This window comes from Chiloscyllium plagiosum, unplaced genomic scaffold (genome assembly GCF_037043375.1).
Source record: "Chiloscyllium plagiosum isolate Xiang-an unplaced genomic scaffold, Cpla_swu_hap1 HiC_scaffold_50, whole genome shotgun sequence".
Taxonomy (NCBI): domain Eukaryota; kingdom Metazoa; phylum Chordata; class Chondrichthyes; order Orectolobiformes; family Hemiscylliidae; genus Chiloscyllium; species Chiloscyllium plagiosum.
In genome coordinates, this window is record NW_028270188.1 from 48,852,939 (window position 1) to 48,877,846 (window position 24,908).

The window sequence follows — 24,908 nt, forward strand, 5'->3', positions numbered from 1 at the left end:
GGTTTGGTGTCATTGGGATTGTGTACAATGGGAGTGAATAGGATGGGGTTTGTGTCCATTGGGATTATGAGCAGTGGGAGTTAATGGGATGGGGTTAGGGTCCATTGGGATTGTGTACAGTGGGAGTGAATGGGAAGGGGTTTGGTATCATTGGGATTGTGTACAATGGGAGTGAATAGGATGGGGTTTGTGTCCATTGGGATTATGAGCAGTGGGAGTTAATGGGATGGGGTTTGGGTCCATTGGGATTGTGTACAGTGGGAGTGAATGGGAAGGGGTTTGGGTTCATTGGGATTGTGTACAGTGGGAGTGAATAGGATGTGGTTTGTGTCCATTGGGATTGTGAGCAGTGGGAGTTAATGGGAAGAGGTTTGGTTCCATTGGGATTGTGTACAGTGGGAGTGAATGGGAAAGGGTTTGGGTCCATTGGGAGTGTGTACAGTGGGAGGGAATGGGAAGGGGTTTTGACACATTGGGATTGTGTGCAGTAGGAGTGAATGGGAAGGGGTTTGGGCCCATTGGTATTTTGTACAGTGGGACTAAATGGGAAGGGGTTTGGGTCCATTGGAATTTTGTGCCGTGGGAGCGAATGGGAAGGGAGTTGGGTTCATTGGGATTGCATACAATGGCAGTGAATGGGAAGGTGTTTGGGTCCATTGGGATTGTGTAGAGTGGGAGTGAATGGGAAGGTGTTTGGGTCCATTGGGATTGTATACAGTGGGAATGAATGGGAAGGGGTTTATGTCCATTGGGATTGTGTACAGTGGGAGTGAATGGGAAGGGGTTTGGCTCCATTGGGATTGTGTCCAATGGGAGTGAATGGGAAGGGGTTTTGGTCCATTGGGATTGTGTACAGTGGGAGGGATTGGGAAGGATTTTGGGTCCATTGGGATTGTGTACAATGGGAGTGAATGGGAAGGGTTTGGGCACATTGGGATTGTGTACAGTGGGAGTGAATGGGAAGGGGTTTATGTCCATTGGGGGTGTGTAGGGTAGGAGTGAATGGGAAGGGGTTTGGGTCCTTTGGGATTGTGTACAGTGGAAGTGAATGGAAAGGGGTTTGTGTCCATTGGGATTGTGTACAGTGGGAGTGAATGGGAAGGGGTTTGGGTCCATTGGGATTGTGTCCAATGGGAGTGAATGGGAAGGGGTTTTGGTCCATTGGGATTGTGTACAGTGGGAGGGATTGGGAAGGATTTTGGGTCCATTGGGATTGTGTACAGTGGGAGGGATTGGGAAGGATTTTGGGTCCATTGGGATTGTGTACAATGGGAGTGAATGTGAACGGGTTTATGTCCACTGGGGGTGTGTAGAGTGGGAGTGAACGGGAAGGGGTTTGGGTCCTTTGGGATTGTGTACAGTGGGAGTGAATGGGAAGGGGTTTGGGTCCATTGGGATTGTGTACAGTGGGAGTGACTGGGAAGGGGTTTGTGTCCATTGGGATTGTGTACAGTGGGAGGGAATGGGAAGGGGTTTGTGTCCATTGGGATTATTCACAATGGGAGTGAATGGGAAGGGGTTTGTGTCCATTGGGATTGTGTACAGTGGGAGTGAGTGGGAAGGGTGTTGGCTTCATTGCGATTGTGTACAATGGGAGTGAGTGGGAAGGGTTAGGGTCCATTGGGATTGTGTACTGTGGGAGTTAATGGGATGGGGTTTGGGTCCATTGGGATTGTGTACAGTGGGAGTGAGTGGGAAGGGGTTTGCGTCCATTGGGATTGTGTAAAATGGGAGTGAATGGGAAGGGGTTTGGACACATTGGGATTGTGTAAAGTGGGAGTGAATGGGAAGGGGTTTGCCTCCATTGGGATTGTGTATAGTGGGAGGGAATGGGAGGGGGATTTGGGTCCATTGGGATTGTGTACAGTTGGATTAAATGGGAAGGGGTTTGTGTCCATTGGGAGTGTGTAGAGTGGGAGTGAATGTGAAGGGATTTGGGTCCATTGGGATTATGTACAGTGCGAGGGAATGGGAAGGGGTTTGGGTCCATTGGGATCGTGTACAGTGGGAGTGAATGGGAAGTGATTTATGTCCATTGGGATTGTGTACAGTGGGAGTGAATGGGAAGGGGTTTGGGTCCATTGGGTTTGTGTACAGTAGGAGGGAATGGGAAGGGGTTTGGGACGATAGTGATTCTGTACAGTAGGAGGGAATGGAAGTGGTTTGGGTCAATAGGGATTGTGTCCAGTGGGAGGGAATGGGAAGGGGTTTGGGTCCATTGGGATTGTGTAGAGTGGGAGTGAATGGGAGGTGGATTGGGTCCATTGGGATTGTGCACAGTGGGAGTGAATGGGAAGGGGTTTGTGTCCATTGGGATTGTGTACAGTGGGAGTGAATCGGAAGGGGTTTGGGCCCATTGTGATTGTGTACAGTGGGACTAAATGGGAAGGGGTTTGGGTCCATTGGGATTTTGTGTCATAGGAGTGAAAGGGAAGGGGTTTGGGCACATTGTGATTGTGTAGAGTGGGAGTGAATGGGAAGGGGTTTGGGTCCATTGGGATTGTGTACAGTGGGAGGGAATGGGAAGGGGGTTGGGTCCATTGGGATTGTGTACAGTGGGAGGGAATGGGAAGAGGTTTGGGTCCATTGGGAGTGTGTACAGTGGGAGTGAATGGGAAGGGGTTTGTGTCCATTGGGATTGTGTACAGTGGGAGTGAAAGGGAAGGGGTTTGGGCACATTGTGATTGTGTAGAGTGGGAGTGAATGGGAAGGGGTTTGGGTCCATTGGGATTTTTTACAGTGGGAGTGAATGGGAAGGGGTTTGGGTCCATTGGGATTGTGTACAGTGGGAGTGAATGGGAAGGGGTTTGGGTCCATTGGGATTGTGTACAGTGGGAGTGAATGGGAAGGGGTTTGTGTCCATTGGGATTGTGTACAGTGGGAGTGAATCGGAAGGGGTTTGGGCCCATTGGTATTTTGTACAGTGGGACTAAATGGGAAGGGGTTTGGGTCCACTGGGATTTTGTGTCATAGGAGTGAAAGGGAAGGGGTTTGGGCACATTGTGATTGTGTAGAGTGGGAGTGAATGGGAAGGGGTTTGGGTCCATTGGGATTTTGTACATGGGAGTGAATGGGAAGGGAGTTGGGTTCATTGGGATTGCATACAATGGCAGTGAATGGGAAGGTGTTTGGGTCCATTGGGATTGTGTACAGTGGGAGTGAATGGGAAAGAGTTTGGGTCCATTGGGAGTATGTAGAATATGAGTGAATGGGAAGGGTTTTGTGTCCATTGGGAGTGTGTGCAGTGGGAGTTAAAGGGAAGGGGTTTTGGGTCCATTGGGATTGTGTACGGTGGGAGTGAATGGGAAGGGTAAGGTTCCATTGGGATTGTGTACAGTGGGAGTGATTGGGAAGGCGTTTGGTTCCATTGGGATTGTTTACAGTGGGAGGGAATGGGAGGGGGATTGGATCCATTGGGATTGTGTACAGTGGGATTTAATGGGAAGGGGTTTGTGTCCATTGGGATTGTGTACAGTGGGAGTGAATGGGAAGGGGTTTGTGTCCATTGGGATTGTGTACAGTGGGAGGGAATGGGAAGGGGTTTGGGTCCATTGGGATTGTGTACAGTGGGAGTGAATCGGAAGGGGTTTGGGTCCATTGGGATTGTGTACAGTGGGAGTGAATGGGAAGGGGTTTGTGTCCATTGGGATTGTGTACAGTGGGAGTGAATCGGAAGGGGTTTGGGCCCATTGGTATTTTGTACAGTGGGACTAAATGGGAAGGGGTTTGGGTCCATTGGGATTTTGTGTCATAGGAGTGAAAGGGAAGGGGTTTGGGCACATTGTGATTGTGTAGAGTGGGAGTGAATGGGAAGGGGTTTGGGTCCATTGGGATTTTGTACATGGGAGTGAATGGGAAGGGAGTTGGGTTCATTGGGATTGCATACAATGGCAGTGAATGGGAAGGGGTTTGGGTCCATTGGGATTGTGTACAGTGGGAGTGAATGGGAAAGAGTTTGGGTCCATTGGGAGTATGTAGAATATGAGTGAATGGGAAGGGTTTTGTGTCCATTGGGAGTGTGTGCAGTGGGAGTTAAAGGGAAGGGGTTTTGGGTCCATTGGGATTGTGTACTGTGGGAGTGAATGGGAAGGGTAAGGTTCCATTGGGATTGTGTACAGTGGGAGTGAATGGGAAGGCGTTTGGTTCCATTGGGATTGTGTACAGTGGGAGGGAATGGGAGGGGGATTGGATCCATTGGGATTGTGTACAGTGGGATTTAATGGGAAGGGGTTTGTGTCCATTGGGATTGTGTACAGTGGGAGTGAATGGGAAGGGGTTTGTGTCCATTGGGATTGTGTACAGTGGGAGTGAATGGGAAGGGGTTTGGGTCCATTGGGATTGTGTACAGTGGGAGTGAATGGGAAGGGTAAGGTTCCATTGGGATTGTGTACAGTGGGAGGGAATGGGAAGTAGTTAGGGTCCATTGGGATTGTGTACAGTGGGAGTGACTGGGAAGGGTTTTGGGTCCATTGGGATTGTGTACAGTGGGAGTGAATGGGAAAGCGTTTGGTTCCATTGGGATTGTGTACAGTGGGAGGGAATGGGAGGGGGATTGGATCCATTGAGATTGTGTACGGTGGGATTGAATGGGAGGGGGTTTGTGTCCATTGGGATTGTGTACAGTGGGAGTGAATGGGAAGGGCGTTTGTGTCCATTGGGATTGTGTACAGTGGGAGGGAATAGGATGGGGATTGGGTCCATTGGGATTGTGTACAGTGGGAGGGAATGGGAAGGGGTTTGGGTCCATTGGGATTGTGTACAGTAGGAGGGAATGGGAAGGGGTTTGGGTCCATTGGGATTGTGTACAATGGGAGAGAATGGGAAGAGGTTTGGGTCCATTGGGAGTGTGTACAGTGGGAGTGAATGGGAAGGGGTTTGTGTCCATTGGGATTGTGTACAGTGGGAGGGAATGGGAAGGGGTTTGGGTCCATTGGGATTGTGTACAATGGGAGAGAATGGGAAGAGGTTTGGGTCCATTGGGAGTGTGTACAGTGGGAGTGAATGGGAAGGGGTTTGTGTCCATTGGGATTGTGTACAGTGGGAGTGAATGAGAAGGGGTTTGGGTCCATTGGGATTTTTTTACAGTGGGAGTGAATGGGAAGGGGTTTGGGTCCATTGGGATTGTGTACAGTGGGAGTGAATGGGAAGGGGTTTGTGTCCATTGGGATTGTGTACAGTGGGAGTGAATGGGAAGGGGTTTGTGTCCATTGGGATTGTGTACAGTGGGAGTGAATGGGATAGGGGTTTGGGTCCATTGGGATTGTGTACAGTGGGAGTGAATGGGAAGGGGTTTGTGTCCATTGGGATTGTGTATAGTGGGAGTGAATGGGAAAGGGGTTTGGGTCCATTGGGATTGTGTACAGTGGGAGTGAATGGGAAGGGGTTTGGGTCCATTGGGATTGTGTACAGTGGGAGTGAATGGGAAAGGGGTTTGGGTCCATTGGGACTGTGTACAGTGGGAGTAAATGGGAAGGGGTTTGGGTCCATTGGGATTGTGTACAGTGGGAGTGAATGGGAAAGGGGTTTGGGTCCATTGGGATTGTGTACAGTGGGAGTGAATGGGAAGGGGTTTGTGTCCATTGGGATTGTGTACAGTGGGAGTGAATCGGAAGGGGTTTGGGCCCATTGGTATTTTGTACAGTGGGACTAAATGGGAAGGGGTTTGGGTCCATTGGGATTTTGTGTCATAGGAGTGAAAGGGAAGGGGTTTGGGCACATTGTGATTGTGTAGAGTGGGAGTGAATGGGAAGGGGTTTGGGTCCATTGGGATTTTGTACATGGGAGTGAATGGGAAGGATTTTGGGTCCATTGGGATTGCATACAATGGCAGTGAATGGGAAGGTGTTTGGGTCCATTGGGATTGTGTACAGTGGGAGTGACTGGGAAGGGGTTTGGGTCCTTTGGGATTGTGTACAGTGGGAGTGAATGGGAAGGGGTTTGGGTCCATTGGGATTGTGTACAGTGGGAGTGACTGGGAAGGGGTTTGTGTCCATTGGGATTGTGTACAGTGGGAGGGAATGGGAAGGGGTTTGTGTCCATTGGGATTATTCACAATGGGAGTGAATGGGAAGGGGTTTGTGTCCATTGGGATTGTGTACAGTGGGAGTGAGTGGGAAGGGTGTTGGCTTCATTGCGATTGTGTACAATGGGAGTGAGTGGGAAGGGTTAGGGTCCATTGGGATTGTGTACTGTGGGAGTTAATGGGATGGGGTTTGGGTCCATTGGGATTGTGTACAGTGGGAGTGAGTGGGAAGGGGTTTGCGTCCATTGGGATTGTGTAAAATGGGAGTGAATGGGAAGGGGTTTGGACACATTGGGATTGTGTAAAGTGGGAGTGAATGGGAAGGGGTTTGCCTCCATTGGGATTGTGTATAGTGGGAGGGAATGGGAGGGGGATTTGGGTCCATTGGGATTGTGTACAGTTGGATTAAATGGGAAGGGGTTTGTGTCCATTGGGAGTGTGTAGAGTGGGAGTGAATGTGAAGGGATTTGGGTCCATTGGGATTATGTACAGTGCGAGGGAATGGGAAGGCGTTTGGGTCCATTGGGATCGTGTACAGTGGGAGTGAATGGGAAGTGATTTATGTCCATTGGGATTGTGTACAGTGGGAGTGAATGGGAAGGGGTTTGGGTCCATTGGGTTTGTGTACAGTAGGAGGGAATGGGAAGGGGTTTGGGACGATAGTGATTCTGTACAGTAGGAGGGAATGGAAGTGGTTTGGGTCAATAGGGATTGTGTCCAGTGGGAGGGAATGGGAAGGGGTTTGGGTCCATTGGGATTGTGTAGAGTGGGAGTGAATGGGAGGTGGATTGGGTCCATTGGGATTGTGCACAGTGGGAGTGAATGGGAAGGGGTTTGTGTCCATTGGGATTGTGTACAGTGGGAGTGAATCGGAAGGGGTTTGGGCCCATTGTGATTCTGTACAGTGGGACTAAATGGGAAGGGGTTTGGGTCCATTGGGATTTTGTGTCATAGGAGTGAAAGGGAAGGGGTTTGGGCACATTGTGATTGTGTAGAGTGGGAGTGAATGGGAAGGGGTTTTGGTCCATTGGGATTGTGTACAGGGGGAGGGAATGGGAAGGGGTTTGGGACCATTGGGATTGTGTACAGTGGGAGTGAATGGGAAGGGGTTTGGGTCCATTGGGATTGTGTACAGTGGGGGTGAATGGGAAGGGGTTTGGGTCCATTGGGATTGTGTACAGTGGGAGTGAATAGAAGGAGTTTGGGTCCATTGGGATTGTGCACAGTGGGAGTGAATGGGAAGGGGTTTGTGTCCATTGGGATTGTGTACAGTGGGAGGGATTGGGAAGGGGTTAGGGTCCATTGGGATTGTGTACAGTGGGAGGGAATGGGAAGAGGTTTGGGTTCATTGGGATTGTGTACAGTGGGAGTGAATGGGAAGGGGTTTGTGTCCATTGGGATTGTGTACAGTGGGAGTGAATGGGAAGGGGTTTGTGTCCATTGGGATTGTGTACAGTGAGAGGGAATGGGAAGGGGTTTGTGTCCATTGGGATTGTGTACAGTGGGAGTGAAAGGAAAGGGGTTTGGGCCCATTGTGATTGTGTAGAGTGGGAGTGAATGGGAAGGGGTTTGTGTCCATTGGGATTGTGTACAGTGGGAGGGAATGGGAAGGGGGTTGGGTCCATTGGGATTGTGTACAGTGGGAGGGAATGGGAAGAGGTTTGGGTCCATTGGGAGTGTGTACAGTGGGAGTGAATGGGAAGGGGTTTGTGTCCATTGGGATTGTGTACAGTGGGAGTGAAAGGGAAGGGGTTTGGGCACATTGTGATTGTGTAGAGTGGGAGTGAATGGGAAGGGGTTTGGGTCCATTGGGATTTTTTACAGTGGGAGTGAATGGGAAGGGGTTTGGGTCCATTGGGATTGTGTACAGTGGGAGTGAATGGGAAGGGGTTTGGGTCCATTGGGATTGTGTACAGTGGGAGTGAATGGGAAGGGGTTTGTGTCCATTGGGATTGTGTACAGTGGGAGTGAATCGGAAGGGGTTTGGGCCCATTGGTATTTTGTACAGTGGGACTAAATGGGAAGGGGTTTGGGTCCACTGGGATTTTGTGTCATAGGAGTGAAAGGGAAGGGGTTTGGGCACATTGTGATTGTGTAGAGAGGGAGTGAATGGGAAGGGGTTTGGGTCCATTGGGATTTTGTACATGGGAGTGAATGGGAAGGGAGTTGGGTTCATTGGGATTGCATACAATGGCAGTGAATGGGAAGGTGTTTGGGACCATTGGGATTGTGTACAGTGGGAGTGAATGGGAAAGAGTTTGGGTCCATTGGGAGTATGTAGAATATGAGTGAATGGGAAGGGTTTTGTGTCCATTGGGAGTGTGTGCAGTGGGAGTTAAAGGGAAGGGGTTTTGGGTCCATTGGGATTGTGTACGGTGGGAGTGAATGGGAAGGGTAAGGTTCCATTGGGATTGTGTACAGTGGGAGTGATTGGGAAGGCGTTTGGTTCCATTGGGATTGTGTACAGTGGGAGGGAATGGGAGGGGGATTGGATCCATTGGGATTGTGTACAGTGGGATTTAATGGGAAGGGGTTTGTGTCCATTGGGATTGTGTACAGTGGGAGTGAATGGGAAGGGGTTTGTGTCCATTGGGATTGTGTACAGTGGGAGGGAATGGGAAGGGGTTTGGGTCCATTGGGATTGTGTACAGTGGGAGTGAATGGGAAGGGTAAGGTTCCATTGGGATTGTGTACAGTGGGAGGGAATGGGAAGGGGTTTGGGTCCATTGGGATTGTGTACAGTGGGAGGGAATGGGAAGAGGTTTGGGTCCATTGGGAGTGTGTACAGTGGGAGTGAATGGGAAGGGGTTTGTGTCCATTGGGATTGTGTACAGTGGGAGTGAAAGGGAAGGGGTTTGGGCACATTGTGATTGTGTAGAGTGGGAGTGAATGGGAAGGGGTTTGGGTCCATTGGGATTTTTTACAGTGGGAGTGAATGGGAAGGGGTTTGGGTCCATTGGGATTGTGTACAGTGGGAGTGAATGGGAAGGGGTTTGTGTCCATTGGGATTGTGTACAGTGGGAGTGAATGGGAAGGGGTTTGTGTCCATTGGGATTGTGTACATGGGGGTGAATGGGATAGGGGTTTGGGTCCATTGGGATTGTGTACAGTGGGAGTGAATGGGAAGGGGTTTGTGTCCATTGGGATTGTGTACAGTGGGAGTGAATGGGAAAGGGGTTTGAGTCCATTGGGATTGTGTACAGTGGGAGTGAATGGGAATGGGTTTGGGTCCATTGGGATTGTGTACAGTGGGAGTGAATGGGAAAGGGGTTTGGGTCCATTGGGACTGTGTACAGTGGGAGTAAATGGGAAGGGGTTTGGGTCCATTGGGATTGTGTACAGTGGGAGTGAATGGGAAAGGGGTTTGGGTCCATTGGGATTGTGTACAGTGGGAGTGAATGGGAAGGGGTTTGTGTCCATTGGGATTGTGTACAGTGGGAGTGAATGGGAAGGGGTTTGTGTCCATTGGGATTGTGTACAGTGGGAGTGAATGGGAAGGGTGTTTGTGTCCACTGGGAATTTGTAGAGTGGGAGTGAATGGGAAGGGGTTAGGGTCCACTGGGAATTTGTAGAGTGGGATTTAATGGGAAGGTGTTTGTGTCCATTGAGATAGTGTGGAGTGGGAGTGAATGGGAAGGGGTTTGCCCACGTTGTGATTGTTTACAGTGGGAGGGAATGGGAAGGGGTTTAGTTCCACTGGGATTGTCTACAGAAGGATTGCATGGGAAGGGCTTTGGGTCCATTGGAATTGTGTACAGTGGGAGGGAATGGGAAGTGGTTTGGGTCCATTGGGATTGTGTGCAGCGGGGGTTAATGGGAAGGGGTTTGGGAGCATTGGGATTGTGTCCAATGGGAGTGAATGGGAAGGGGTTTGGGTCCATTGGGATTGTGTACAGTTGGAGTGAATGGGAAGGGGTTTGGGTCCATTGGGATTGTGAACAGTGGGCGTGAATGGGAAGGGGTTTGGGTCCATTGGGATTGTGTACAGTGGGAGGGAATGGGAATGGGGTTTGGGTCCATTGGGATTGTGTAGAGTGGGAGTGAATGGAAAGGGGTTTGGGTCCATTGGGATTGTGTAGAATGGAAAGGGGTTTTGGTCCATTGGGATCATGTACAGTGGGAGTGAATGGAAAGGGGTTTTGGTCCATTGGGATCGTGTACAGTGGGAGTGAATGGGAAGGGGTTTGGGTCCATTGGGATGGTGTACAGTGGGAGTGAATGGGAATGGGGTTTGGGTCAATTGGGATTGTGTAGATTGGGAGTGAATGGAAAGGGATTTTGGTCCATTGGGATCGTGTACAGTGGGAGTGAATGGGAAGGCGTTTGGTTCCATTGGGATCGTGTAGAGTAGGAGGGAATGGGAGGGGGTTTGGGTCCATTGGGATTGTGTACAGTGGGATTTAATGGGAGGTGGTTTAGGTCCATTGGGTGTGTGTACAGTGGGAGTGAATAGGAAGGGGTTTGTGTCCATTGGGATTGTGTACAGTGGGAGTGAATGGGAAGGCATTTGGTTCCATTGGGATTGTGTACAGTGGGAAGGAATGAGAGGGGGATTGGGTCCATTGGGATTGTGTCCAATGGGAGTGAATGGGAAGGGGTTTTGGTCCATTGGGATTGTGTACAATGGGAGTGAATGGGAAGGGGTTTGGGTCCATTGGGATTGTGTACAGTGGGAGTGAATGGGAAGGGGTTTGTGTCCATTGGGATTGTGTACAATGGGAGTGAATGGGAAGGGTGTTGGCTTCATTGGGATTGTGTACAGTGGGAGTGAGTGGGAAGGGGTTTGGTGTCATTGGGATTGTGTACAATGGGAGTGAATAGGATGGGGTTTGTGTCCATTGGGATTATGAGCAGTGGGAGTTAATGGGATGGGGTTAGGGTCCATTGGGATTGTGTACAGTGGGAGTGAATGGGAAGGGGTTTGGTATCATTGGGATTGTGTACAATGGGAGTGAATAGGATGGGGTTTGTGTCCATTGGGATTATGAGCAGTGGGAGTTAATGGGATGGGGTTTGGGTCCATTGGGATTGTGTACAGTGGGAGTGAATGGGAAGGGGTTTGGGTTCATTGGGATTGTGTACAGTGGGAGTGAATAGGATGTGGTTTGTGTCCATTGGGATTGTGAGCAGTGGGAGTTAATGGGAAGAGGTTTGGTTCCATTGGGATTGTGTAGAGTGGGAGTGAATGGGAAAGGGTTTGGGTCCATTGGGAGTGTGTACAGTGGGAGGGAATGGGAAGGGGTTTTGACACATTGGGATTGTGTGCAGTAGGAGTGAATGGGAAGGGGTTTGGGCCCATTGGTATTTTGTACAGTGGGACTAAATGGGAAGGGGTTTGGGTCCATTGGAATTTTGTGCCGTGGGAGCGAATGGGAAGGGAGTTGGGTTCATTGGGATTGCATACAATGGCAGTGAATGGGAAGGTGTTTGGGTCCATTGGGATTGTGTAGAGTGGGAGTGAATGGGAAGGTGTTTGGGTCCATTGGGATTGTATACAGTGGGAATGAATGGGAAGGGGTTTATGTCCATTGGGATTGTGTACAGTGGGAGTGAATGGGAAGGGGTTTGGCTCCATTGGGATTGTGTCCAATGGGAGTGAATGGGAAGGGGTTTTGGTCCATTGGGATTGTGTACAGTGGGAGGGATTGGGAAGGATTTTGGGTCCATTGGGATTGTGTACAATGGGAGTGAATGGGAAGGGTTTGGGCACATTGGGATTGTGTACAGTGGGAGTGAATGGGAAGGGGTTTATGTCCATTGGGGGTGTGTAGGGTAGGAGTGAATGGGAAGGGGTTTGGGTCCTTTGGGATTGTGTACAGTGGAAGTGAATGGAAAGGGGTTTGTGTCCATTGGGATTGTGTACAGTGGGAGTGAATGGGAAGGGGTTTGGGTCCATTGGGATTGTGTCCAATGGGAGTGAATGGGAAGGGGTTTTGGTCCATTGGGATTGTGTACAGTGGGAGGGATTGGGAAGGATTTTGGGTCCATTGGGATTGTGTACAGTGGGAGGGATTGGGAAGGATTTTGGGTCCATTGGGATTGTGTACAATGGGAGTGAATGTGAACGGGTTTATGTCCACTGGGGGTGTGTAGAGTGGGAGTGAACGGGAAGGGGTTTGGGTCCTTTGGGATTGTGTACAGTGGGAGTGAATGGGAAGGGGTTTGGGTCCATTGGGATTGTGTACAGTGGGAGTGACTGGGAAGGGGTTTGTGTCCATTGGGATTGTGTACAGTGGGAGGGAATGGGAAGGGGTTTGTGTCCATTGGGATTATTCACAATGGGAGTGAATGGGAAGGGGTTTGTGTCCATTGGGATTGTGTACAGTGGGAGTGAGTGGGAAGGGTGTTGGCTTCATTGCGATTGTGTACAATGGGAGTGAGTGGGAAGGGTTAGGGTCCATTGGGATTGTGTACTGTGGGAGTTAATGGGATGGGGTTTGGGTCCATTGGGATTGTGTACAGTGGGAGTGAGTGGGAAGGGGTTTGCGTCCATTGGGATTGTGTAAAATGGGAGTGAATGGGAAGGGGTTTGGACACATTGGGATTGTGTAAAGTGGGAGTGAATGGGAAGGGGTTTGCCTCCATTGGGATTGTGTATAGTGGGAGGGAATGGGAGGGGGATTTGGGTCCATTGGGATTGTGTACAGTTGGATTAAATGGGAAGGGGTTTGTGTCCATTGGGAGTGTGTAGAGTGGGAGTGAATGTGAAGGGATTTGGGTCCATTGGGATTATGTACAGTGCGAGGGAATGGGAAGGGGTTTGGGTCCATTGGGATCGTGTACAGTGGGAGTGAATGGGAAGTGATTTATGTCCATTGGGATTGTGTACAGTGGGAGTGAATGGGAAGGGGTTTGGGTCCATTGGGTTTGTGTACAGTAGGAGGGAATGGGAAGGGGTTTGGGACGATAGTGATTCTGTACAGTAGGAGGGAATGGAAGTGGTTTGGGTCAATAGGGATTGTGTCCAGTGGGAGGGAATGGGAAGGGGTTTGGGTCCATTGGGATTGTGTAGAGTGGGAGTGAATGGGAGGTGGATTGGGTCCATTGGGATTGTGCACAGTGGGAGTGAATGGGAAGGGGTTTGTGTCCATTGGGATTGTGTACAGTGGGAGTGAATCGGAAGGGGTTTGGGCCCATTGTGATTGTGTACAGTGGGACTAAATGGGAAGGGGTTTGGGTCCATTGGGATTTTGTGTCATAGGAGTGAAAGGGAAGGGGTTTGGGCACATTGTGATTGTGTAGAGTGGGAGTGAATGGGAAGGGGTTTGGGTCCATTGGGATTGTGTACAGTGGGAGGGAATGGGAAGGGGGTTGGGTCCATTGGGATTGTGTACAGTGGGAGGGAATGGGAAGAGGTTTGGGTCCATTGGGAGTGTGTACAGTGGGAGTGAATGGGAAGGGGTTTGTGTCCATTGGGATTGTGTACAGTGGGAGTGAAAGGGAAGGGGTTTGGGCACATTGTGATTGTGTAGAGTGGGAGTGAATGGGAAGGGGTTTGGGTCCATTGGGATTTTTTACAGTGGGAGTGAATGGGAAGGGGTTTGGGTCCATTGGGATTGTGTACAGTGGGAGTGAATGGGAAGGGGTTTGGGTCCATTGGGATTGTGTACAGTGGGAGTGAATGGGAAGGGGTTTGTGTCCATTGGGATTGTGTACAGTGGGAGTGAATCGGAAGGGGTTTGGGCCCATTGGTATTTTGTACAGTGGGACTAAATGGGAAGGGGTTTGGGTCCACTGGGATTTTGTGTCATAGGAGTGAAAGGGAAGGGGTTTGGGCACATTGTGATTGTGTAGAGTGGGAGTGAATGGGAAGGGGTTTGGGTCCATTGGGATTTTGTACATGGGAGTGAATGGGAAGGGAGTTGGGTTCATTGGGATTGCATACAATGGCAGTGAATGGGAAGGTGTTTGGGTCCATTGGGATTGTGTACAGTGGGAGTGAATGGGAAAGAGTTTGGGTCCATTGGGAGTATGTAGAATATGAGTGAATGGGAAGGGTTTTGTGTCCATTGGGAGTGTGTGCAGTGGGAGTTAAAGGGAAGGGGTTTTGGGTCCATTGGGATTGTGTACGGTGGGAGTGAATGGGAAGGGTAAGGTTCCATTGGGATTGTGTACAGTGGGAGTGATTGGGAAGGCGTTTGGTTCCATTGGGATTGTTTACAGTGGGAGGGAATGGGAGGGGGATTGGATCCATTGGGATTGTGTACAGTGGGATTTAATGGGAAGGGGTTTGTGTCCATTGGGATTGTGTACAGTGGGAGTGAATGGGAAGGGGTTTGTGTCCATTGGGATTGTGTACAGTGGGAGGGAATGGGAAGGGGTTTGGGTCCATTGGGATTGTGTACAGTGGGAGTGAATGGGAAGGGTAAGGTTCCATTGGGATTGTGTACAGTGGGAGGGAATGGGAAGGGGTTTGGGTCCATTGGGATTGTGTACAGTGGGAGGGAATGGGAAGAGGTTTGGGTCCATTGGGAGTGTGTACAGTGGGAGTGAATGGGAAGGGGTTTGTGTCCATTGGGATTGTGTACAGTGGGAGTGAAAGGGAAGGGGTTTGGGCACATTGTGATTGTGTAGAGTGGGAGTGAATGCGAAGGGGTTTGGGTCCATTGGGATTTTTTACAGTGGGAGTGAATGGAAAGGGGTTTGGGTCCATTGGGATTGTGTACAGTGGGAGTGAATGGGAAGGGGTTTGTGTCCATTGGGATTGTGTACAGTGGGAGTGAATGGGAAGGGGTTTGTGTCCATTGGGATTGTGTACAGTGGGAGTGAATGGGATAGGGGTTTGGGTCCATTGGGATTGTGTACAGTGGGAGTGAATGGGAAGGGGTTTGTGTCCATTGGGATTGTGTACAGTGGGAGTGAATGGGAAAGGGGTTTGAGTCCATTGGGATTGTGTACAGTGGGAGTGAATGGGAATGGGTTTGGGTCCATTGGGATTGTGTACAGTGGGAGTGAATGGGAAAGGGGTTTGGGTCCATTGGGACTGTGTACAGTGGGAGTAAATGGGAAGGGGTTTGGGTCCATTGGGATTGTGTACAGTGGGAGTGAATGGGAAAGGGGTTTGGGTCCATTGGGATTGTGTACAGTGGGAGTGAATGGGAAGGGGTTTGTGTCCATTGGGATTGTGTACAGTGGGAGTGAATCGGAAGGGGTTTGGGCCCATTGGTATTTTGTACAGTGGGACTAAATGGGAAGGGGTTTGGGTCCATTGGGATTTTGTGTCATAGGAGTGAAAGGGAAGGGGTTTGGGCACATTGTGATTGTGTAGAGTGGGAGTGAATGGGAAGGGGTTTGGGTCCATTGGGATTTTGTACATGGGAGTGAATGGGAAGGGAGTTGGGTTCATTGGGATTGCATACAATGGCAGTGAATGGGAAGGTGTTTGGGTCCATTGGGATTGTGTACAGTGGGAGTGAATGGGAAAGAGTTTGGGTCCATTGGGAGTATGTAGAATATGAGTGAATGGGAAGGGTTTTGTGTCCATTGGGAGTGTGTGCAGTGGGAGTTAAAGGGAAGGGGTTTTGGGTCCATTGGGATTGTGTACTGTGGGAGTGAATGGGAAGGGTAAGGTTCCATTGGGATTGTGTACAGTGGGAGTGAATGGGAAGGCGTTTGGTTCCATTGGGATTGTGTACAGTGGGAGGGAATGGGAGGGGGATTGGATCCATTGGGATTGTGTACAGTGGGATTTAATGGGAAGGGGTTTGTGTCCATTGGGATTGTGTACAGTGGGAGTGAATGGGAAGGGGTTTGTGTCCATTGGGATTGTGTACAGTGGGAGGGAATGGGAAGGGGTTTGGGTCCATTGGGATTGTGTTACAGTGGGAGTGAATGGGAAGGGTAAGGTTCCATTGGGATTGTGTACAGTGGGAGGGAATGGGAAGTAGTTAGGGTCCATTGGGATTGTGTACAGTGGGAGTGACTGGGAAGGGTTTTGGGTCCATTGGGATTGTGTACAGTGGGAGTGAATGGGAAAGCGTTTGGTTCCATTGGGATTGTGTACAGTGGGAGGGAATGGGAGGGGGATTGGATCCATTGAGATTGTGTACGGTGGGATTGAATGGGAGGGGGTTTGTGTCCATTGGGATTGTGTACAGTGGGAGTGAATGGGAAGGGCGTTTGTGTCCATTGGGATTGTGTACAGTGGGAGGGAATAGGATGGGGATTGGGTCCATTGGGATTGTGTACAGTGGGAGGGAATGGGAAGGGGTTTGGGTCCATTGGGATTGTGTACAGTAGGAGGGAATGGGAAGGGGTTTGGGTCCATTGGGATTGTGTACAATGGGAGAGAATGGGAAGAGGTTTGGGTCCATTGGGAGTGTGTACAGTGGGAGTGAATGGGAAGGGGTTTGTGTCCATTGGGATTGTGTACAGTGGGAGGGAATGGGAAGGGGTTTGGGTCCATTGGGATTGTGTACAATGGGAGAGAATGGGAAGAGGTTTGGGTCCATTGGGAGTGTGTACAGTGGGAGTGAATGGGAAGGGGTTTGTGTCCATTGGGATTGTGTACAGTGGGAGTGAATGAGAAGGGGTTTGGGTCCATTGGGATTTTTTTACAGTGGGAGTGAATGGGAAGGGGTTTGGGTCCATTGGGATTGTGTACAGTGGGAGTGAATGGGAAGGGGTTTGTGTCCATTGGGATTGTGTACAGTGGGAGTGAATGGGAAGGGGTTTGTGTCCATTGGGATTGTGTACAGTGGGAGTGAATGGGATAGGGGTTTGGGTCCATTGGGATTGTGTACAGTGGGAGTGAATGGGAAGGGGTTTGTGTCCATTGGGATTGTGTACAGTGGGAGTGAATGGGAAAGGGGTTTGGGTCCATTGGGATTGTGTACAGTGGGAGTGAATGGGAAGGGGTTTGGGTCCATTGGGATTGTGTACAGTGGGAGTGAATGGGAAAGGGGTTTGGGTCCATTGGGACTGTGTACAGTGGGAGTAAATGGGAAGGGGTTTGGGTCCATTGGGATTGTGTACAGTGGGAGTGAATGGGAAAGGGGTTTGGGTCCATTGGGATTGTGTACAGTGGGAGTGAATGGGAAGGGGTTTGTGTCCATTGGGATTGTGTACAGTGGGAGTGAATCGGAAGGGGTTTGGGCCCATTGGTATTTTGTACAGTGGGACTAAATGGGAAGGGGTTTGGGTCCATTGGGATTTTGTGTCATAGGAGTGAAAGGGAAGGGGTTTGGGCACATTGTGATTGTGTAGAGTGGGAGTGAATGGGAAGGGGTTTGGGTCCATTGGGATTTTGTACATGGGAGTGAATGGGAAGGATTTTGGGTCCATTGGGATTGCATACAATGGCAGTGAATGGGAAGGTGTTTGGGTCCATTGGGATTGTGTACAGTGGGAGTGACTGGGAAGGGGTTTGGGTCCTTTGGGATTGTGTACAGTGGGAGTGAATGGGAAGGGGTTTGGGTCCATTGGGATTGTGTACAGTGGGAGTGACTGGGAAGGGGTTTGTGTCCATTGGGATTGTGTACAGTGGGAGGGAATGGGAAGGGGTTTGTGTCCATTGGGATTATTCACAATGGGAGTGAATGGGAAGGGGATTGTGTCCATTGGGATTGTGTACAGTGGGAGTGAGTGGGAAGGGTGTTGGCTTCATTGCGATTGTGTACAATGGGAGTGAGTGGGAAGGGTTAGGGTCCATTGGGATTGTGTACTGTGGGAGTTAATGGGATGGGGTTTGGGTCCATTGGGATTGTGTACAGTGGGAGTGAGTGGGAAGGGGTTTGCGTCCATTGGGATTGTGTAAAATGGGAGTGAATGGGAAGGGGTTTGGACACATTGGGATTGTGTAAAGTGGGAGTGAATGGGAAGGGGTTTGCCTCCATTGGGATTGTGTATAGTGGGAGGGAATGGGAGGGGGATTTGGGTCCATTGGGATTGTGTACAGTTGGATTAAATGGGAAGGGGTTTGTGTCCATTGGGAGTGTGTAGAGTGGGAGTGAATGTGAAGGGATTTGGGTCCATTGGGATTATGTACAGTGCGAGGGAATGGGAAGGGGTTTGGGTCCATTGGGATCGTGTACAGTGGGAGTGAATGGGAAGTGATTTATGTCCATTGGGATTGTGTACAGTGGGAGTGAATGGGAAGGGGTTTGGGTCCATTGGGTTTGTGTACAGTAGGAGGGAATGGGAAGGGGTTTGGGACGATAGTGATTCTGTACAGTAGGAGGGAATGGAAGTGGTTTGGGTCAATAGGGATTGTGTCCAGTGGAAGGGAATGGGAAGGGGTTTGGGTCCATTGGGATTGTGTAGAGTGGGAGTGAATGGGAGGTGGATTGGGTCCATTGGGATTGTGCACAGTGGGAGTGAATGGGAAGGGGTTTGTGTCCATTGGGATTGTGTACAGTGGGAGTGAATCGGAAGGGGTTTGGGCCCATTGTGATTCTGTACAGTGGGACTAAATGGGAAGGGGTTTGGGTCCATTGGGATTTTGTGTCATAGGAGTGAAAGGGAAGGGGTTTGGGCACATTGTGATTGTGTAGAGTGGGAGTGAATGGGAAGGGGTTTTGGTCCATTGGGATTGTGTACAGGGGGAGGGAATGGGAAGGGGTTTGGGACCATTGGGATTGTGTACAGTGGGAGTGAATGGGAAGGGGTTTGGGTCCATTGGGATTGTGTACAGTGGGGGTGAATGGGAAGGGGTTTGGGTCCATTGGGATTGTGTACAGTGGGAGTGAATAGAAGGAGTTTGGGTCCATTGGGATTGTGCACAGTGGGAGTGAATGGGAAGGGGTTTGTGTCCATTGGGATTGTGTACAGTGGGAGGGATTGGGAAGGGGTTAGGGTCCATTGGGATTGTGTACAGTGGGAGGGAATGGGAAGAGGTTTGGGTCCATTGGGATTGTGTACAGTGGGAGTGAATGGGAAGGGGTTTGTGTCCATTGGGATTGTGTACAGTGGGAGTGAATGGGAAGGGGTTTGTGTCCATTGGGATTGTGTACAGTGGGAGGGAATGGGAAGGGGTTTGTGTCCATTGGGATTGTGTACAGTGGGAGTGAAAGGAAAGGGGTTTGGGCCCATTGTGATTGTGTAGAGTGGGAGTGAATGGGAAGGGGTTTGTGTCCATTGGGATTGTGTACAGTGGGAGGGAATGGGAAGGGGGTTGGGTCCATTGGGATTGTGTACAGTGGGAGGGAATGGGAAGAGGTTTGGGTCCATTGGGAGTGTGTACAGTGGGAGTGAATGGGAAGGGGTTTGTGTCCATTGGGATTGTGTACAGTGGGAGTGAAAGGGAAGGGGTTTGGGCACATTGTGATTGTGTAGAGTGGGAGTGAATGGGAAGGGGTTTGGGTCCATTGGGATTTTTTACAGTGGGAGTGAATGGGAAGGGGTTTGGGTCCATTGGGATTGTGTACAGTGGGAGTGAATGGGAAGGGGTTTGTGTCCATTGGGATTGTGTACAGTGGGAGTGAATCGGAAGGGGTTGGGGCCCATTGGTATTTTGTACAGTGGGACTTAATGGGAAGGGGTATGGGTCCACTGGGATTTTGTGTCATATGAGTGAAAGGGAAGGGGTTTGGGCACATTGTGATTGTGTAGAGTGGGAGTGAATGGGAAGGGGTTTGGGTCCATTGGGATTTTGTACATGGGAGTGAATGGGAAGGGAGTTGGGTTCATTGGGATTGCATACAATGGCAGTGAATGGGAAGGTGTTTGGGACCATTGGGATTGTGTACAGTGGGAGTGAATGGGAAAGAGTTTGGGTCCATTGGGAGTATGTAGAATATGAGTGAATGGGAAGGGTTTTGTGTCCATTGGGAGTGTGTGCAGTGGGAGTTAAAGGGAAGGGGTTTTGGGTCCATTGGGATTGTGTACGGTGGGAGTGAATGGGAAGGGTAAGGTTCCATTGGGATTGTGTACAGTGGGAGTGATTGGGAAGGCGTTTGGTTCCATTGGGATTGTGTACAGTGGGAGGGAATGGGAGGGGGATTGGATCCATTGGGATTGTGTACAGTGGGATTTAATGGGAAGGGGTTTGTGTCCATTGGGATTGTGTACAGTGGGAGTGAATGGGAAGGGGTTTGTGTCCATTGGGATTGTGTACAGTGGGAGGGAATGGGAAGGGGTTTGGGTCCATTGGGATTGTGTACAGTGGGAGTGAATGGGAAGGGTAAGGTTCCATTGGGATTGTGTACAGTGGGAGGGAATGGGAAGGGGTTTGGGTCCATTGGGATTGTGTACAGTGGGAGGGAATGGGAAGAGGTTTGGGTCCATTGGGAGTGTGTACAGTGGGAGTGAATGGGAAGGGGTTTGTGTCCATTGGGATTGTGTACAGTGGGAGTGAAAGGGAAGGGGTTTGGGCACATTGTGATTGTGTAGAGTGGGAGTGAATGGGAAGGGGTTTGGGTCCATTGGGATTTTTTACAGTGGGAGTGAATGGGAAGGGGTTTGGGTCCATTGGGATTGTGTACAGTGGGAGTGAATGGGAAGGGGTTTGTGTCCATTGGGATTGTGTACAGTGGGAGTGAATGGGAAGGGGTTTGTGTCCATTGGGATTGTGTACAGTGGGGGTGAATGGGATAGGGGTTTGGGTCCATTGGGATTGTGTACAGTGGGAGTGAATGGGAAGGGGTTTGTGTCCATTGGGATTGTGTACAGTGGGAGTGAATGGGAAAGGGGTTTGAGTCCATTGGGATTGTGTACAGTGGGAGTGAATGGGAATGGGTTTGGGTCCATTGGGATTGTGTACAGTGGGAGTGAATGGGAAAGGGGTTTGGGTCCATTGGGACTGTGTACAGTGGGAGTAAATGGGAAGGGGTTTGGGTCCATTGGGATTGTGTACAGTGGGAGTGAATGGGAAAGGGGTTTGGGTCCATTGGGATTGTGTACAGTGGGAGTGAATGGGAAGGGGTTTGTGTCCATTGGGATTGTGTACAGTGGGAGTGAATCGGAAGGGGTTTGGGCCCATTGGTATTTTGTACAGTGGGACTAAATGGGAAGGGGTTTGGGTCCATTGGGATTTTGTGTCATAGGAGTGAAAGGGAAGGGGTTTGGGCACATTGTGATTGTGTAGAGTGGGAGTGAATGGGAAGGGGTTTGGGTCCATTGGGATTTTGTACATGGGAGTGAATGGGAAGGGAGTTGGGTTCATTGGGATTGCATACAATGGCAGTGAATGGGAAGGTGTTTGGGTCCATTGGGATTGTGTACAGTGGGAGTGAATGGGAAAGAGTTTGGGTCCATTGGGAGTATGTAGAATATGAGTGAATGGGAAGGGTTTTGTGTCCATTGGGAGTGTGTGCAGTGGGAGTTAAAGGGAAGGGGTTTTGGGTCCATTGGGATTGTGTACTGTGGGAGTGAATGGGAAGGGTAAGGTTCCATTGGGATTGTGTACAGTGGGAGTGAATGGGAAGGGGTTTGGTTCCATTGGGATTGTGTACAGTGGGAGGGAATGGGAGGGGGATTGGATCCATTGGGATTGTGTACAGTGGGATTTAATGGGAAGGGGTTTGTGTCCATTGGGATTGTGTACAGTGGGAGTGAATGGGAAGGGGTTTGTGTCCATTGGGATTGTGTACAGTGGGAGGGAATGGGAAGGGGTTTGGGTCCATTGGGATTGTGTACAGTGGGAGTGAATGGGAAAGCGTTTGGTTCCATTGGGATTGTGTACAGTGGGAGGGAATGGGAGGGGGATTGGATCCATTGAGATTGTGTACGGTGGGATTGAATGGGAGGGGGTTTGTGTCCATTGGGATTGTGTACAGTGGGAGTGAATGGGAAGGGCGTTTGTGTCCATTGGGATTGTGTACAGTGGGAGGGAATAGGATGGGGATTGGGTCCATTGGGATTGTGTACAGTGGGAGGGAATGGGAAGGGGTTTGGGTCCATTGGGATTGTGTACAGTAGGAGGGAATGGGAAGGGGTTTGGGTCCATTGGGATTGTGTACAATGGGAGAGAATGGGAAGAGGTTTGGGTCCATTGGGAGTGTGTACAGTGGGAGTGAATGGGAAGGGGTTTGTGTCCATTGGGATTGTGTACAGTGGGAGGGAATGGGAAGGGGTTTGGGTCCATTGGGATTGTGTACAATGGGAGAGAATGGGAAGAGGTTTGGGTCCATTGGGAGTGTGTACAGTGGGAGTGAATGGGAAGGGGTTTGTGTCCATTGGGATTGTGTACAGTGGGAGTGAATGAGAAGGGGTTTGGGTCCATTGGGATTTTTTTACAGTGGGAGTGAATGGGAAGGGGTTTGGGTCCATTGGGATTGTGTACAGTGGGAGTGAATGGGAAGGGGTTTGTGTCCATTGGGATTGTGTACAGTGGGAGTGAATGGGAAGGGGTTTGTGTCCATTGGGATTGTGTACAGTGGGAGTGAATGGGATAGGGGTTTGGGTCCATTGGGATTGTGTACAGTGGGAGTGAATGGGAAGGGGTTTGTGTCCATTGGGATTGTGTACAGTGGGAGTGAATGGGAAAGGGGTTTGGGTCCATTGGGATTGTGTACAGTGGGAGTGAATGGGAAGGGGTTTGGGTCCATTGGGATTGTGTACAGTGGGAGTGAATGGGAAAGGGGTTTGGGTCCATTGGGACTGTGTACAGTGGGAGTAAATGGGAAGGGGTTTGGGTCCATTGGGATTGTGTACAGTGGGAGTGAATGGGAAAGGGGTTTGGGTCCATTGGGATTGTGTACAGTGGGAGTGAATGGGAAGGGGTTTGTGTCCATTGGGATTGTGTACAGTGGGAGTGAATCGGAAGGGGTTTGGGCCCATTGGTATTTTGTACAGTGGGACTAAATGGGAAGGGGTTTGGGTCCACTGGGATTTTGTGTCATAGGAGTGAAAGGGAAGGGGTTTGGGCACATTGTGATTGTGTAGAGTGGGAGTGAATGGGAAGGGGTTTGGGTCCATTGGGATTTTGTACATGGGAGTGAATGGGAAGGGAGTTGGGTTCATTGGGATTGCATACAATGGCAGTGAATGGGAAGGTGTTTGGGTCCATTGGGATTGTGTACAGTGGGAGTGAATGGGAAAGAGTTTGGGTCCATTGGGAGTATGTTGAATATGAGTGAATGGGAAGGGTTTTGTGTCCATTGGGAGTGTGTGCAGTGGGAGTTAAAGGGAAGGGGTTTTGGGTCCATTGGGATTGTGTACGGTGGGAGTGAATGGGAAGGGTAAGGTTCCATTGGGATTGTGTACAGTGGGAGTGAATGGGAAGGCGTTTGGTTCCATTGGGATTGTGTACAGTGGGAGGGAATGGGAGGGGGATTGGATCCATTGGGATTGTGTACAGTGGGATTTAATGGGAAGGGGTTTGTGTCCATTGGGATTGTGTACAGTGGGAGTGAATGGGAAGGGGTTTGTGTCCATTGGGATTGTGTATAGTGGGAGGGAATGGGAAGGGGTTTGGGTCCATTGGGATTGTGTACAGTGGGAGTGAATGGGAAGGGTAAGGTTCCATTGGGATTGTGTACAGTGGGAGGGAATGGGAAGTAGTTAGGGTCCATTGGGATTGTGTACAGTGGGAGTGACTGGGAAGGGTTTTGGGTCCATTGGGATTGTGTACAGAGGGAGTGAATGGGAAAGCGTTTGGTTCCATTGGGATTGTGTACAGTGGGAGGGAATGGGAGGGGGATTGGATCCATTGAGATTGTGTACGGTGGGATTGAATGGGAAGGGGTTTGTGTCCATTGGGATTGTGTACAGTGGGAGTGAATGGGAAGGGCGTTTGTGTCCATTGGGATTGTGTACAGTGGGAGGGAATAGGAAGGGGATTGGGTCCATTGGGATTGTGTACAGTGGGAGGGAATGGGAAGGGGTTTGGGTCCATTGGGATTGTGTAGAGTGGGAGGGAATGGGAAGGGGTTTGGGTCCATTGGGATTGTGTACAGTGGGAGGGAATGGGAAGAGGTTTGGGTCCATTGGGATTGTGTACAGTGGGAGGGAATGGGAAGGGGTTTGGGTCCATTGGGATTGTGTACAGTGGGAGGGAATAGGAAGGGGATTGGGTCCATTGGGATTGTGTACAGTGGGAGGGAATGGGGAGGGCGTTTGATCAATTCCGGTTGTGTACAGAGTGGGTGTGGTCTCTTCTTTTAAGATGCACTTTTTCCCGGTCAACTAACAGTAACTATCGAGTGATCAGCTGAACTTACCTCCCTGTCGTTCACGGTGAATGGGTGCTGAGCCAATGCTGGCCCCTTGTGTGGGTCTGATGGACTGATTGGCCTCATTCAGTGCTGTAGATGTCTGTGAGTGTTAACCTGAAGCCGAGCCTGTCTCTGATTGTGCGTTCCCCCTTGCTCTTGCAGATGAGAGATGTTCAGAATGAGCATCTAACCCGTTTTGTTGGAGCAAGCGTTGACCCCCCTACCATCTGCATTGTTACGGAGTACTGTACCCGTGGCAGCTTACAGGTATGGAGGCTCGGTCCACCCAACACCCCCCCTTCCACATTGGCTTGTCCGAGTGGTCGGGACGCCCCAGCTGACGATAGGAAGTGGGGTGGGGTGGGGGGGGGGGCAGGTCCCTTTCAGATTCCCTACAGACGCTGCCCTGTAGTTACTGAGGAGACCACCGGGCACAGTGGGTGGTATTTCCACACTCTGAGCCAGGAGAGCTGTGGGACTGGGTGGCCATGGGGAGGGGGTGTTAGTGTGTGGGGTGTGTTTGTAGGTGTGTGTGTATGTGCGGGTGAATGTGTGTGTCTGTGTGTGTTTGGGTGTGTGTGTGTGTGTGTGTGTGTGTGTGTGTGTGTGTTTGGGTGTGTGTGTGTGGGTGTGTGTGTGTGGGGGTGTGTGTGTGTGTTTGGGTGTGTGTGTGTGGGTGTGTGTGTGTGGGGGTGTGTGTGTGTGGGTGTGTGTGTGGGGGGGTGTGTGTGTGTGTTTGGGTGTGTGTGTGTGGGTGTGTGTGTGTGGGGGTGTGTGTGTGTGGGGTGTGTGTG

General features: G+C 50.4%; 1 protein-coding gene across 1 annotated transcript in view; it reads left to right on the plus strand.

Moving 5' to 3' along the window:
• LOC148135297 (atrial natriuretic peptide receptor 1-like) overlaps positions 1 to 24,908 on the plus strand; it is a 183,350-nt gene that overhangs the window by 84,406 nt on the left and 74,036 nt on the right. Inside the window, exon 11 of the mRNA XM_087985107.1 lies at positions 24,277 to 24,381. Within this exon, the coding sequence (XP_087841233.1) occupies positions 24,277 to 24,381 (105 nt within the window). The remainder of the gene's footprint in view (positions 1 to 24,276; positions 24,382 to 24,908) is intronic.